This window comes from Poeciliopsis prolifica, unplaced genomic scaffold, assembly GCF_027474105.1.
Source record: "Poeciliopsis prolifica strain line A6 unplaced genomic scaffold, Auburn_PproV2 SCAFFOLD020, whole genome shotgun sequence".
NCBI classification, from domain to species: domain Eukaryota; kingdom Metazoa; phylum Chordata; class Actinopteri; order Cyprinodontiformes; family Poeciliidae; genus Poeciliopsis; species Poeciliopsis prolifica.
The window spans coordinates 8,793,625-8,808,554 of NW_026562395.1; the positions used below are offsets into that span (position 1 = coordinate 8,793,625).

At 42.0% G+C, this 14,930-nt stretch overlaps 2 protein-coding genes across 3 annotated transcripts; one reads left to right on the forward strand and one right to left on the reverse strand.

Moving 5' to 3' along the window:
• The first annotated feature begins 863 nt into the window (after positions 1-863).
• On the forward strand, positions 864-8,218 carry rmdn3 (regulator of microtubule dynamics 3). Its single transcript, XM_055044486.1, has 12 exons — positions 864-1,413; positions 2,206-2,395; positions 2,567-2,707; positions 3,064-3,370; positions 3,619-3,721; positions 4,529-4,589; positions 4,665-4,740; positions 5,528-5,605; positions 5,689-5,787; positions 6,786-6,839; positions 6,955-7,029; positions 7,281-8,218. Exons 1-12 carry the CDS (start codon positions 1,212-1,214, stop codon positions 7,341-7,343), a joined length of 1,449 nt encoding a protein of 482 aa, XP_054900461.1. The 5' UTR covers positions 864-1,211; the 3' UTR covers positions 7,344-8,218.
• Positions 8,219-8,251: 33 nt separating this feature from the next.
• On the reverse strand, positions 8,252-12,051 carry LOC129369141 (DNA repair protein RAD51 homolog A). 2 transcript variants are annotated; one of them, XM_055044488.1, is made up of 10 exons: positions 11,967-12,051; positions 11,342-11,433; positions 10,425-10,562; positions 9,930-10,047; positions 9,753-9,844; positions 9,575-9,669; positions 9,367-9,480; positions 9,076-9,205; positions 8,822-8,943; positions 8,252-8,753 (listed from the first exon to the last, which is right to left on the reverse strand). In XM_055044488.1, the coding sequence occupies exons 2-10, from the start codon at positions 11,423-11,425 to the stop codon at positions 8,630-8,632; spliced, it is 1,017 nt and encodes a 338-aa protein (XP_054900463.1). In that variant the 5' UTR covers positions 11,426-11,433; positions 11,967-12,051; the 3' UTR covers positions 8,252-8,629. The 2 variants fall into 2 exon arrangements, with proteins under 2 accessions (XP_054900463.1, XP_054900462.1); XM_055044487.1 differs by having other exon boundaries at positions 11,923-12,020.
• Between the last annotated feature and the right edge of the window lie 2,879 nt (positions 12,052-14,930).

Consider the following 14,930-nt stretch of genomic DNA (forward strand, 5'->3'; position numbering starts at 1 on the left):
CACCAGCACCTCCCGACCCCGTTAGGAAGAAGGGTGCTCAGAAAATGGATGGATGGATGGAAAAGATTGCAGAGGAACAGGAGGTGTGGTGCTGATCATGACTATGGTGATATTTTAGGTAAACGTGCGGAGAGGAAGTCACAGTGTGGCCTATTGAGGATATGAAATTATGAAAAGAGAGATTAAAGTGCAGCAGATAAAAAGTAAGGATAAAGTATGCAGAAGCAGTGAGGCAGGAGAATCAGGAAATTAGAGAAACCAGGAAGAAACAAAAAGAGCAAGTATGAGCTGAAGGAAAGAAAGGCCAGAGGTTTGCCTGGGAGGAGAAAAAAAGAATTGCTACTTTTAATGGTGGAGCCATTAATACTACTTCTGGTGTTAAATCCAAAACTAAGAGGATAATTAATAATGACTAATAATTAAGGCTGCCGTACATCCTCTTGATGTGGTAAGATTAAGTGGGAAACAGTAATACATTCACTTCATGCAGGCAAGGCAGGAACCATGCACTGAGTGATATTAGTAAGTGCAGCTTCAATCAGGACCAAGGAGGAGGGATGGGGTAACCAATGATGTGATTAGAAAAGACACTAGGAGCTGTCTGACTTCAACATCACTGAGAAACATTTTACTCTGTCATCTATGCAGGCCTCTTGTCTGTTCTCCAGGCTGCACATTTAAGATAAGATTCTTATCTTAAGTTTCCCAAGTTTATCTCTTCAACATTTGTGTCCTCTAAAACTCGCACTTGGTAGGTGGTGTTTACTTAAAATGTCAATGCCTCTATTTTGAAATCCACAGGAAATGCATTGTACTTTTAAATTTAAAGTTATTTTATTTTGAAAGCACAACCGGAAGTGACTTCGACCGCGCTGGATGGAGGAGCTCGTGCGGTATTCACCAGCACTACTTCTAACTGTTGGAGCATCTAACTTGAAGACATAAATGAAAATCCAACATGTGAATATTTGCTTTCGGAACTCTGGTCGTTCTATTCACTGTGGAGAAAATGCCGCTGGCTGTCCGGGCCCAGCGGAGCTGCTAAACGGAGCTTAGTTCGGGTCAGGTGGCAGAACACATGTCACCATTATCGCTGTTTGGTTCCAGTTTCGGACAGTCGCATCTCTATTTCTCTGAACGTTGTTAAAGCCAAAATAATGGGCCGCCTTCGACAGGGCTGGGGCTGGTACTAGACCTGCGAATGCGGAGAAATGATCATTTCACTCGGAAGAAACGGGTTAATCGGACTCGCTGTCGGAGCTGCAGCCAGTTTGGGGTTGATTGGGCTTCTAATTTACAGAGAGCGGAGCAGGAGAAGGTCCCAAAGGCTGGAATCCAGAGGCCAGCCAGCAGCAAGGCTGCCTGATCAGGCGGATGGAGCGGCGCTTTTCCAGGAGCCCCTGGATGCTCAGGGTAGGTTAGCTTCACACTGCCCCCTGCTGTTCAGATGCTGACATGTCTGCTTCTAAACTCCTTGACTTCAGGGGCTTGTTCTTGATTCAGACATTTCTGTCTGATTATATTGATAACTAGATAACGAGATATTTTGTCCTCAATTGCTGGTGATCAATCATTCCGAGACCAGTTATTACTTTGTCATTTCCAAATGTATTATGAAACAATTACATTTTGTTGTCTGGAGGATATTCATGATCTACTATCTCCCCAATGATCTATCAAACAATTCTTTTTTTTTTTTGCTGGAAATTAATTAAAGTTCTTAAGATTTTTTCAGTTTGTATTTTTTAATGTATTTATTCAACCTTTTCATGTAAGTAGTAGCATGGGATTTTCTCCGTTGCTTTTCTACTCATGGCTTCACAGCATTGTGTTAGAAGTGAATGTTGAGGAAATCGTTCATGCAACATAAACAGGAGTTAGTATGAGCAATTAAAAAATTACAGATGCACCGATAAATCAGCCATGATTTCTTTCATTTTGGCCGATGTCTTCCTTGTGAAACCGATCTCATTTATAATTGCAAATGTCTGAAACTCGTTTGCAGGTGCTGAGCTGAAAATCAGCCACTGTCCCCTTTAGCTCTGACTTTTCAGACAAAAAAAAAATCACTATCAGCCAGTATTGACAGGTCAGGCTACTGGTGATTGGCCAGGGAACTCTTATCAGTGCAGCCCTATTAAAAATGCTAGAGGCATCAGTAAAATGTCTGAAGCGCAGAGACAGAGGATGTGTGTCTGTCCCCAGAGATGCAGGCCCAGCAGCAGGCCGTGGCAGCGGTGGAGGCTGTGGTGCAGGGTCTGTCCCCAGAGCAGCAGCTGGAGCTCCGGATCCAGCTGGACCAGGTGCTGAGCTGCGTGGCCTCGCTCCGCTCTGAGGTGGCCGAGCTCCGGGGCGGGCTGCAGGACATCGCCCTGCAGATCATCCAGGATGTCAAGTGAGTGGACTCACCAACCGCCCCTCCTAATGGTTCTGTTCTGTTTGGCAGTGTGACCCACTTTCTTCAGCTGGGATCTGATCCACACTAAGCACTTGTTCTGCTGTGTGTCCTGCACTCCAGAGTGAAACTTGCCTTCTCTGGCTGCTGTTTTCTCTCTCACACCTTTAGAAAGGGAGTGGAGGACAGTCAAAGGGTCCGTCGTCGTCGCCATGTCAACAGAGAGCGGACCGACTCAACCAGCTCCAGTTCTATCTACTTTACTGCCAGCCAGGACGTGGGCAGCACCAACGAGGAGACCAGCGAAGGAGGGTATGCCATCCCCTCTCAGCAGGCTGTTAGCAGGGGGCTTCTCTGAGATGAATATATATATATATATATATGTATGTATTTAGTGTGTGTGGCCGAGTGTTGCAAGCTTTTTCAGTCTATTTTAAAGTAGCTCTGTACTTTAATGACAATGACATCATTCCCCTCCGTTGGGGTGCACCGATAAATTGACCCAGACCATAAGCGTCTGGACGAGTGAAGAATGAATAAATAAAGAACATATTCAGTATTAATCTCAGCGGATTAAGACCTTCACAGAAATATTTGTTGCATCCTAGCTTTAACGGCGTGTCCTCTGAGAATCCTGTGCAGGATAAAGTGCTTGTTTTGGGCTTCAGGTACTCCACGGCCTATGCTGACTCTGAGTACACAGACCGCGATGAGGATGAGCCGGAGCCAGAGTCTGAGGAAGACGAGGAGGAAAGAAGCTGTGCCACGGTCCTCACCCTCCGCCAAGAAGACTCCCAAGAGGAAGAGGAGAGGGACGTTGAAGAGGAGGAGGAGGAGGAGGGAAGACTGTGGATGGATGCAGACGTTCCTCCTGGAGAGCTGGCTCTGCTTTTGGCTCAGAGTGACATCCTTCACACTGGAGATGCTACTTTAAAAGCAGACGGCTTTCAGCTGCTGCTGGACAACAGAGCAGAGGTGAGTCACTGTCTGTCCAAGATGGACAAAATCTGTCCTCAAAGTGTGGTCAGGACCTTCAACTGACTGAATCTGGTCTTTCAGTGTATCTGAGATTTGGGAGATTGACAGATAAGTAATTCCCAAAGTTTTGAATCCATTAGGCTGTAAAATGTCAAATAGTTTTCTCTGTTGCTCAAGTAAATTAAAAAGTATTTGTATTCATGATGATGACTGAGGTTCCTAATTGTCTCTTCATCCTCCTGCAGTACGGAGACAGCAGGGACTTCCTCTGGAGGCTGGCTCGCGCTTACAAGGACATGTATGAGTCTGCCAAGGACAAGCAGGAGAAGTCCAGCTACGCTCAAAAAGGTGGGAGCACTCAACCACTCACACACTCCCCAGACACTCTTGCTCCAGACCAGCTTCAGTACCAGGCCGGTTCTATTTTTTTACCTCATATGTTGCTTTTTTTTTAACAAGATGAGGTTAATTTAGTGTAAATCATCAACCCTACAGGTACATCACTTCCACTTGCTTCAGTCACTTTAAGATTTCTGACCAGATTTGTTCCATTCTGAAACTGAGGTCAAGCGACCACACAAAATCCTTCAGAGGGCCACAAATGGCCCCAGACCGCATTGTGAGCACCCTGATCTAGGTCTGTAGGAATGGAGCTGCCCAGCCCTGAACAGAACAGAACAGAACCCTTGGTTCTGTGACCCCAGTGTAACGTTTTTCTGCTTCCAGTCAGGATATGACGTTGTTTTGTGGTGGTGATCAGGAAAACATACTTTTTAATGAAACAAAAAAATGATTTTTGTATTTGACATGTGGGTCAGTGCTGATCCACATGATGAGTCCAAAGGGCCATCGGACCCTTCAGCCCTGCTGCTGCTGGTGCTGCTGGTGCTGCTGCTATGGGTCCTGTGAAGCAGACACACATCAATAGGCTGCAGGACAGCGCCCCCTGCAGGCTGGAGCTGGTCCATCCACACAGAGCTGATCTGCTCCATGTGACTAATGAAGCTTGCCTCAGCTTTCTTCTTTTCTCAAAACTAATTCCATCATTGGGCAGCTGATCGGCTAGAGACAGTGAGCCAGTGTTGGACTCATTGAACAGATCGTAATCATCATCATCATCATAGAGGCTCTTGTATTAAAAGTTGCTGTGTGCAGGTCGGGAGGAGGCGGAGCTGGCTCTGAACTACAGGAGCCTGGATGCTGAGAGTCATAAGTGGTAGGTCATCGTCAGTGTCCTTCTAACTCCACAGAGTTTGTGTCCTTCATGGATGTGTTGTGGTTGTGTTGTCAGGTTCGCTGTGCTGACCAGACTTTCCTCAGAGCATGAGAGCATGCACAGCAAACTGAAGAGCGGCCACATCCTGAAGGTAAAGCAGCCGCTCACCCATCTGTTATTAACATACAGATATACATATGAGTTTACTGATACTTATATCTGTAAAGCAGAATGCTTTATTCCTCTGATGATAGAATTGTTTTGAAAAATTCCCATTAGTTTTGCATAAAATGATGAGTTTTTTGAAGCAAAGACAAAGGGTCTTGGTTATCATCCCTCCGTGGCTGAGGGAGGGATGATAACACACTGCTGCTGCCGACACCAACTCCTGCTCTGCTCCTAGAGACCATCTGCTGGCCGGTTTGTGTTTAACTCCCAGAGTCTGTCTCCCAGAGAAGCTGGTGACTGAAGTGTTGCCCGGCCAGAAGAAAAGTCATGTTTCCTTCTTTTCTTCTTGGAGACTAGAAAACCGTATCAGATGTGATCTGTTCATCAGTGTCTCTTCTAGATGAAGCCAGTAAAGGAGCCACAGCTGCCATGAACTCTTTACTTTTACTTAACATAGAAAGTACTCCTGGATCAGTGTCTTTGGGTTTCCGTGCGTGTGTGTGCACGTGCGTACTTGTGTGTGCACTCTGGCCTCTCAAACCCCCAGTCAGTCCTCAGTTCTGGGTTAGTTTTCATACAGTGCAGTTGGTTGTTGCAGAGAAACAGGAAATGAGCTGCTGTTCAACTAATAAATGAAGCTTTTGAGTTTTTTTTTCTGGACTTTTGCCAAACAAGAACCCTTTTCTCAAAGCGTAGTGTTTTTGCCATTACTAAATAGATGTAATTTAATTGAAGCAGCTCTGTGTTGTTTCTCTCCCTGGTCCATCCAGGAGCATCTAGATCGAGCCTTGGTCCTCAGTGATGATGACCCCGTGTGTTACTACCTGCTGGGCAGATGGTGCTACGAGGTGAGAGCCATCACACACTGATGGAAGCCTCCAACCAACCTGTGTGTGCTCTCTGATGTGCGTGTGGGGTGGGTGGGCTGCAGGTTGCCACATTTGACTGGTTGGAGAAGAAGGCTGCTGCTGCCTTGTACCGGAGCGCCCCCACCGCCTCCATTCACGACGCCCTGGAGAACTTCCTGAAGGTTGAAGCTGCTTTTCATTTTGTGCAGTAATGTAGAAATGTTTTGCCATGAAGTCCAGAACCGTTCATTCAGAAGCACTTGGGGGACCACAATAAATATTTTTCATACAAATTTAGGAGACCCTTGTTGTGCCTTTTAAAACTTTTGTGCTCCAGATAAAATTCAAATGATTTTTTGATTAGCTGTTTGTAGAAAACGTTGGAGCTGAGCAGCCCAGTATATGACAAATGTAGACTGTTAACACATCTGACGGTCAGTATCTGTTTGAGCACATGGGACAGACACATAGTGCTGTTAGTCATCTATGAACATGTTAATCTTGTGTGTTTTTTTTCTAAAAATAGTTGGAGAAATATAATATTATTGTCCAGTATAACTAACAGCAGTTTGAAACCACAGCAATTAGGTGCTTTTTTGTTTTTACTTCTTTCAGTTTTTAGGACTTCCAGAGGAAAACAAAAAGAAAAAACTCTTTTGACTGACATGTGTCCTTCCCTGGCATCCTTTCACAGCCAGGGAAGGATTTTCTCTGAGCCAAGTTTTTTTCAGATGTTCTCTATTTTTCTTTTAAAGCAACAAGAATAATCCCAACTAACAATAAATTTCTTTGGTTTATTTCCCTGGGTGAGCAGTAAGAACAAGATAGAGATAGCCATCACAATTGTATATTTTGAATAAATATCAATAATGTTTTATGGTTAACTGGTAAGGAGAACTTCTAGATTATAATCCTGATTTACTATAAATCCCTGAAGATTCTTCTTCATTTGACTCTAGTCACTTTAGTGGGATTAAACCAGACCTCTGATATCAGTTACCTGAAATACTTTGTCAGACATGCTGACAATTAGTTGCCATTTTGACTATTTCCTGATTTTCAACAGCATCTGTCTGGTTAAATTGAATAAGCCAGTTCATGTGGCAGAAATGAAAGTTACAGTCTGACGTTTATTTCTCTCTAACTGTCTCTATGGTGACCTTCATTTGTTGTCCTGCAGGCAGAGGAGCTCAGGCCAGGATTCTCCAGGAATGTCAGGCTTTACATTGCCAAGGTACCTGGAAATTTCCTGAAACTCAACATCTTGCATCAAATCCCAATACAGTAGTATTTACAGATGCCTTTATGATGACATTAGAGAACTGTAAAGCAGCTTCCATTTTGCTTAGTGTCACAAGGATCTGGGGAACATCTCTGAGGCCACAAACTGGACCAGGCTGGCTCTGAAGATGCCCACAGACAATGTAAGATCTTTCTGAATGTGAACACATGCACATTTCTGTCTGCAGTTCTAAATGTTTATATATGCAAAGTAATTATATACATTTAGAAGTCTTGTCTCATTTAGAACATATTTATATTCCCATGCCTCTTGACCAGATCTTCTTAACAAACGGATTTCATCTCAAAAGACGTCCTACTATAAGAATGGTTAAATAAAATGTTTTGAAGTGATACTGAAATGTAAACCATAACTTTTATCTCATGTCTTCAGGATGAAGAAGCATATGAACTGGAGGCTCAACTTCAACTTTTAACCGACAACCAAACAAACTGACAGTTTGTTTGTCTCATCTTTCAGATGTTTTCCTGCACTAATGGATGTCTCTCAAACTATCCATTTTAATATTTTATGACATGTGATAACTTTTCTAGTAACTGGTCTGTTGTTTTAAATTGTTTAGGTAGTATTGATTCCACATCTGTGCATTGCATTTATTAATTTTACCTTTTTTGCAAACTTTTCAGCTCTTTAGTTTGTTTTCTTTCCCCCCTACTGCCAGTTTAAGAAGCAGCTGGCTCATCTAAGCACTACACCCACTGATGCTACTGCAGCATGTTTGCCTCCAGTGACCAAGGGCCCAGTAACAGATGAGCTGATCTCAGAGCAGCAGCAGGTTTCTTGGTCAAAGTGTTGCAGCAGCTGCCATGAAAGTGGAGAAACTCCCTGGCTGTGCAGCCTCAGTACTGCTGTGACCTTTCAGACAGGCTATAATCCATGTTTTAACACTTCAGGTCATTCATTTATTTACATGGTATTTTGAAAACAGGAACAGACAATAAGCTGAGCTAAAAACCTAATACGGCACCAAGCTAGAAATCCTGTTTTTCTTTTGCTCCAGCTCGGTTCCATTTTCACATGGGTGTTCTGGAAGAGCTCACTTCTAATACAATGATAATAAAGCATCAAGATGGATACAGTAAAAATCAGAGCTGCTAATTTATTTGAAAATGATCAAAATAAATCATGGACAGTAGTTAGAGGTGCTGCTCTGGCTCTTCTAGTGTTCAATCTCTGCAGTAATAAAGTTTAGTTACACAAGTATTTATATTTTTGAATTCTTTATTTTTACAGTGACATTGATGGTGTCATTGCATTTCTTTGTTAGCACTCAGTGAAAAAAAGAGGTTATTTCCTGTAAATCTGAGTTAATAATAAATTTTAATGAAATGAAACTGCTTGGGTCTGAATGATTACCATCAGTTTATTAAAGGACCCCTTAACTCACTGCTCAAAGAATTCAGACATTTATTTCTGAAGGGAATGGATAGAACAGCTTAAGGACAAAAACATTTTAAATAAAATTTCTTCCTTCTTAGACACAAACCTCAGCAAAATTTCCAGACAAATATTGTCCATTAGAAGTCATTTGTTCAGGTTTCCCAGGTTATATTGTCAGTACTCCATGAAGGTCTTGTTGCTGATACTAATCATGTAACTGAGGAATGTTTGGATCTAATATGACCTCATTTTTTTTTTGACTGTAATGAACAGTCAACAAACCATGAGAACTCTTGAACTCTTTGTGAGCTCACTACAGCCCCCTGCTGGCCCAGGGCTGCTCAGTCCTTGGCATCTCCAACGCCATCTGGATTGATTGCAAACATGGCCTCAGCCTCTGGTAGGCAGGGGGAGTCATAGATTTTACAGATCCTGGTTTCTCCTCGGCCTTTCCTCAGGTACAACCTGGACAGAGGAGAAATGGTTGGAGGTGTGGCTGAGGAGTAAACAATCTTATTTAGAGTCAAACACACCTTGTGGTGGAAGCATGTGCCAAAATGTTGCCACCAATCGGTTTCTTGGGATCTGCTGAAAACATGGCTGCCCCGTCGACCTGTGCCACCACTTGGTTGGTTATTACCACGGCAACCCCAAACTAGAGGGGTGGGGGGGAAAGACACAAGTCTCACTTGTTTGTGTTACAACAGGATGTCTGGCTGATCTACACAGGCATGATCAACCAACATGTCCACTACATCAGAATGTATCACAGAGCTGCGCTGCGTACCTCATCTGCCAACCGGAGCAGCATGCGGAGGAACCGCCCCAGATGCCCCTGCCTGGCTGACAGCTCCCCTCTGCCTGAATAGTCTGTCCTGTACAACGCGGTGGCGCTGTCCACAATAAGCAGGGCATACCTGGAGGAAATACTAGTTACACTAAGAAGTTCAATCGAAATGCTTTGTGAACATCTGATGTCACTAAAGCCAAAATAGAACGGATGTCTCAATGTGTAAAGAAATTCTTCCAGACTTGTGCAAGGGATCATAGTTCAGATAGAACTGAGACCACTGCTGACCTGGACTCAGCCATCATGGCAGAGGCTTGATACAGCAGCTGAGTCTGGTGGTCTGTGTTGAAGGCTCGAGCGTAGGCCACGTTGTCCAACACATCGCTGCCCACAAGCCCATACCTAACCCCAGCAAATAAAAGACAAGCAGGAAGGGTTCAAACACTTTGACATGTTTAAGTACATGAAATAAAAATTGAAGTATAAATGTGTTTACCTTTCAGCTACAGCCAGCAGTCTCTCAGGTCTGAAGGTTCCTTCTGTGTCGATGTACATTGCTTTCCCTTCTCCACCTCCCTGATCAATAGGCAGCTAGGGACAGAGGAAAACCAGCTCCTGTGAATACAGCTCTTCACACATCTCCATGTTCAGCTCCTGATCAAACAGGATGCTACCTGACAGGTAACGGCTAGCGTGTGGCACAGCTGGGTCTTTCCGGTCCGAAATTCTCCAAACATCTCTGTGATGGAGCCCGTCTCGATCCCACCTGCACAGGAACAGAGACTCAGCATGGTCAGCTTCCCTCCCAATGGTGTAGAAGTCACTGCTAAGAGCCAGTCACTGGGCCACACCCTGCAGTAATTTGTCCAGCTCCTTGGAGCCTGTGGAGATCTGGATGATCTCTGCTCTCCTTTGATGGAACTCTGTAGCAGTAGTGAAGCCCATCGGCACCAGCTTGGCTGCTTCTGTCTGCCAGGAACAGAACCAAGGACAGCACAAAGTACACCAGTGAGAGAGAAAGTAAAGAAAGCAGCATAAGTGCAGAATTTACCAGATATGAATTCACAATGTTCATTACTTAATCATTAATTCTCTGATGACTATAATACATTGTTAAATTAATGCTGTTAAACTTAATACGTGGAAAAAGTTCTGTGCATTTCAGTGAGGAACTATTTTATAAGCTCGAGTCCATTCATTTCATTTCACTGGAGTGGACAGAATGAAACAATCACGAGTTATTTTAATGCAGACAATGGAAAACAGAAAATTTCAGCTTATAAATGAACCAAGCTAAATAAAAGTACAGTTTTAGCTTGTGTAAATGGAAGGTGGACATTTCCTACTAAAACTTTGTCTGCTTTGGCTTCACTGATGCCCTTGATGTTGAGCAGCTCTTTCTTGGGTGCGTAGGCCACTGCTTCTATGGTGTGGAATCCTGCATCCTCCAGCTTCTTGATGTCGCTGGCACTAATCCCACAATGCTGCAGGGAAAAACACAAAATCAGCTTCCAGCAGGGGACAGGCTCACCAGTATTGAAATACACATCATTTATTTACAGACAACTCTTTAGACACATTTGTAGCATGTGCTTGACCTTCTTTTATTTGTGAACACCATGGCATTACCCATCAAACTGCAGAAGACTTGCTTAGACAAATGTATTTTATGTAATTTAATGTCATATTAAATCTTAAGCTAAGACAAGTTTGTATGTATGACATATTTCAACAATTAAGTAGTTCAAAGTGACTTGTATGACAAATCATTTAATAACTTTTAATACCAAAAAAAAAAAAAAAAATCAAACTAAGTTCTAAACTACGGCTGAACAATATGGCTGATAACTTATCACAATATAAGCATTTCATATCAGTAGATATGAATAGTCATTGATTAGTTTGTTTTAAATATCTGAAATACTGTCAGGCTGGTGGCCTGGTCTTTGCTGTTTTATCTCCACCTCGTTTATTTTTAAGCAGTTATGAGACATGAAGGTTACTCAACAGCTTGTTGCTAGGTAACCAAAGAGAGAATTAGTTGCTTAGCTTGCTGTGAGAGATTGAGCAACGAAAGCCTACATCTCCCGGAATGCTATGCGGTTCCTTATCGGAGTGGAGTCAATGTTTTATAGATATATATGTATTAAATATTTTATCAGATGATTATCTATTGGTATTCGCCTCGTGTCTCCATCACTGCATTGTTTCACCTTACTGTTCAGCCCGAGTAAACCAGCACAGAGCAGCCGGCAGACTTTACCTCCAGTCTGGAGAGAGGCTGCGGCCCGTAGTTCTCCTCCTCCTCCGTCTCTTCCTCCACTCTCGTCTCTCCTCTCGTCGCCATGATAACACCTGGCCGACAGGGGGCGCAGACAAGTGACTGTGAGTTTTGTACCATAAGACAGCTGCTCCTGTGGTTTGGTTTTTTCAGACAGTAAAACCACCTTGCTTATCTTTACAAAAAATAACTTGATTACTCGCCGGTGTCCTGTCAGATCAGAATAGGTTGTGACTGTTAAATATCATAGAATTGCTATTGTTCTTTTCACTGTGTATGCTACAGTTAAAAACACTACAACACTACTGTGAGTACGATTGGGACGCAATTTAGAGCACTTTAACAAGATTATAGTCCCTGTTTAACTGGACTGCCACAACTTGTACTGTTCTGCGGCGTATTTATTCCGCCACACCGGAATTATTTTAATACTTATGCAATTGTTTAGCCTAGCATTAGCACAAACCCTTCGTTACTTTACTATTTGGTCTGATTAACGCTGCTGACAGCCCCGCAGAGTGGACTGACAGCTTAGGTTCGGGCGAGTTCCTAAATCTGCTTACCAACAGTCGGTGCTGCGCTAAAGGGAACCTTCCATAGAAAGTACCTGCAACGTTTTCTGCCTGATGTCGACGAATTTCCTCAAAGCTCCCGCGCTCGAAACACGATTAAAACGTAATGACGTTTTACTTCCACGTCTGTAACGTCAACAGGAACACGCGGAAGCGACCTTTCAGAGTAAAAGTGACAATAAAATTCAGAGTAAAAGCTTTCAGACTCAAAATTTGAACTCTGGAGACTTCGGTATTAAATATCTTGAGATTTAACTTCAGACTATCACATGGTAAGTTTCACACTCATGTCATGCAGTACCCGTGATATTGCTGTTAATGCACAAAAATGTGGATGATGTAAAGAAGAATGGAAACAATGCACTGTGTGTGCTCGATGGTGAGCAAGATTCCCTTGAAACGACCTGAGCAACCTGTGGTAGACTCAGTGAGTGTGGATTGAACGGCCGGAAGAGGGCAGTATGACATTTGGTTGTAGAACTGTTGAAAAGTTGTGAGTGTATGGCAAGCCGTGTTAACATAAATTCGGTTCCGTCTGACTATCTGTAATTGCATTCCAGATATCTGAAAATGCATTTTGACTGGACAAAACTACATTTTGACTCTCCAGAATGGTAATTTAATGTGTGCAAACTTAAAGCCTTGTTCCTCTCTATAGGCAGTTCCTGTTAGAATTTTAGTCTGGTTCATTCTGTGAAATTTGATGCAATTGAGTCTATGCTCCTGCTTTTCTCTCCCCTTTTGCTTGTTATTTAACATATTTTATATGTTGAATCATATTATGCTATGTTCTGCCTCATGATTGTTTCGATTTTATGTTTCTATGTCTCTGTGTTGTTGGTTGTGTAGAACTGGGTCGAGGTTTGCATGGAGTGCATCTGAACAAAGTGCTTTCAAATAAACAACAAGGCTTCCTTTCTTTGATTAATTAAGACCCTCTCACGTCTTTGATAAATTAAATTACACTATACAGGTGAGATTTCCAAACCAATACACTGTTGTTGTAGGTCAACATGCTAGTACTAGCCTAGCATTTTAGTTATCAGCTCATTTTAGCTTTACATGGGATTATTCACACAGTATAATGTATTTTACTGTAGATTCAACAGTTAGATACTCCATATCACTAGCAAGTTGTAGGTCAACTTGCAAGTGATACTATATATCCTGTCATTTTAGCTAGTTGTAGCTTTTTGCTCACTTTGGTAAAAAAGCTGCTGTGACCTAACAGCATAGGTTTTAAAGGAGTATTCTGCAGCAATTTCTAATAGTCTTTGGATGAGATTTTTGAGTTGACTGAAAATGTTCCCTCCTCTTAAACAGTTTTTCTATATGCCTTTCCCCAATTTCTTGCATTTCTGCAAGTTTTTTTGCAATTGACTTAAAATTCTTTTGCACTTTTCACCAAACACCTCCAGCTTATAGTATTCACTCTGCATTTCCACAGGAAAAACAAATTTTTCTAATTACAATTGTAATATCTTGCATGTGAGCAATTGAACAACATTACTTGAGCCTTCATTGACTTATATACATTGGGAGAGCTCACTTTCCAATTAAGCAGCATTAATGTAGTTCCAATTTAGCTGAAATACGTAGTTCACCCATATGTATATTTCATTTCATATCCTCTGAAGTCAGCATAACCAGGCAAAGAGTGGCAAGGGGTCAGTGGTGTGTGACTCCTGAGCTGTGTGATGTTGCAGCAGTATATGTCTGTAATGCCCCTGGCATCTTTATATGACAAGTTCCATTTACTGCAAATGCTGGTGTGTGAGCACACAAGCAGAAAAATTGGATTTCCCTTAATTTATTATGACATAAGTCATCGGTCAGGCTTCCTTTATAGAGTAATCCAGACAGAGGTTTGGAGCTTGGTTGTAATAGTGTATGAAAAAATGACAGTGTGTTGCTCGCAGCAAACAATGACTACATCATTGTGTAATATGTTGTCTTTTTTTGACAAAACTTGTATTACAAAAAATTTAAATAAAATGTGTAAAAGGGTAGCTTTCAGCCAAAAGTATTTCAAAAGTAGATGGAGATGGAGGGACCCCTTGCATTGAGTCAACAGCTTTGGAAGATCTTATTTTTAATTAAACTTTGTTAACTTTTCTTAGGAGCCAAAAAATATACACAACATTTATTTGGGACATTTGTGAAGTTAAACCTAACCTCTGCATCACGAGGTAGGAATGGAACACATACAAAACATAAACAAAACAAATCTCCCAAACATTTTACATCAGACATATGAATTGTTTTATACTGTCTCACAGTATAATGTCATCATTGCACCAATGATGACAATGATGACATTAGTACAAATGAGTCAGCTCTTAATTATTCTAATTTTCATGTTTATCTAAATGTTGGGTGAGGAAGAGTAGCAAACGTACTTCTTCTTCCAGTCAGCTTAACAAATTAATAGTGACGCTTTTTTTCAATACCTCACCTGGCTTTTCTTGTCCAATTTGCAAAGTATTAAAACACATCTGTTTGTTGTTTTGCACTGTCCACCAGGACCTTACACTCAGTTTTTATTCCCATTCTCAGATTTCTCATTTGATTTAGTGTTAGAGTGATGACGTTGTTATGGTGGGGTATTTTCTTGATTCTGAAAGTACTGGCCCAAATATAACCTTTGGGCCATTTGGGCCCAAATGTAACCAACATTCTGTTGGTTTTGCTCCAAATATCATCAGACCTACACACTCAGGACCTCATGTAGCATCAAGTCTAGACAAATAACCATACGTCCTCATAACTCTCAACATCCTATTAAACATCTGCAGAAGGAGCTGAAACATTCCATCCACAGACAGCACCATTCAAACTTGAGACAAATGAAACAGTTTGTAGATGAGGAGTCGACCAGCATACCTGGCCTGCCAATGAGACAGGTGCTGAAGTCTCATGTGTAGTGTAGTGGAAAATTATTATAAGGTAATATTTGCTAGTTATATTGCTATATGTTTATTCTAAGTTCTTTTATATTC

What these genes read in the sequence shown, in the direction of transcription:
- rmdn3 (XM_055044486.1), top strand. Translation starts at nt 1,212, where the DNA reads ATGATCATTTCACTCGGAAGAAACGGGTTAATCGGACTCGCTGTCGGA. An exon ending in GAGGAGACCAGCGAAGGAGG is followed by an intron (nt 2,708 to 3,063) that starts GTATGCCATCCC and finishes TTTGGGCTTCAG; the next exon opens with GTACTCCACGGCCTATGCTG. An exon ending in TGGGCAGATGGTGCTACGAG is followed by an intron (nt 5,606 to 5,688) that starts GTGAGAGCCATC and finishes GGTGGGCTGCAG; the next exon opens with GTTGCCACATTTGACTGGTT.
- LOC129369141 (XM_055044488.1), bottom strand. Translation starts at nt 11,425, where the DNA reads ATGGCGACGAGAGGAGAGACGAGAGTGGAGGAAGAGACGGAGGAGGAG. An exon ending in GCTGGACAAATTACTGCAGG is followed by an intron (nt 9,845 to 9,929) that starts GTGTGGCCCAGT and finishes GTTCCTGTGCAG; the next exon opens with GTGGGATCGAGACGGGCTCC. An exon ending in GCACATGCTTCCACCACAAG is followed by an intron (nt 8,754 to 8,821) that starts GTGTGTTTGACT and finishes TCCTCTGTCCAG; the next exon opens with GTTGTACCTGAGGAAAGGCC.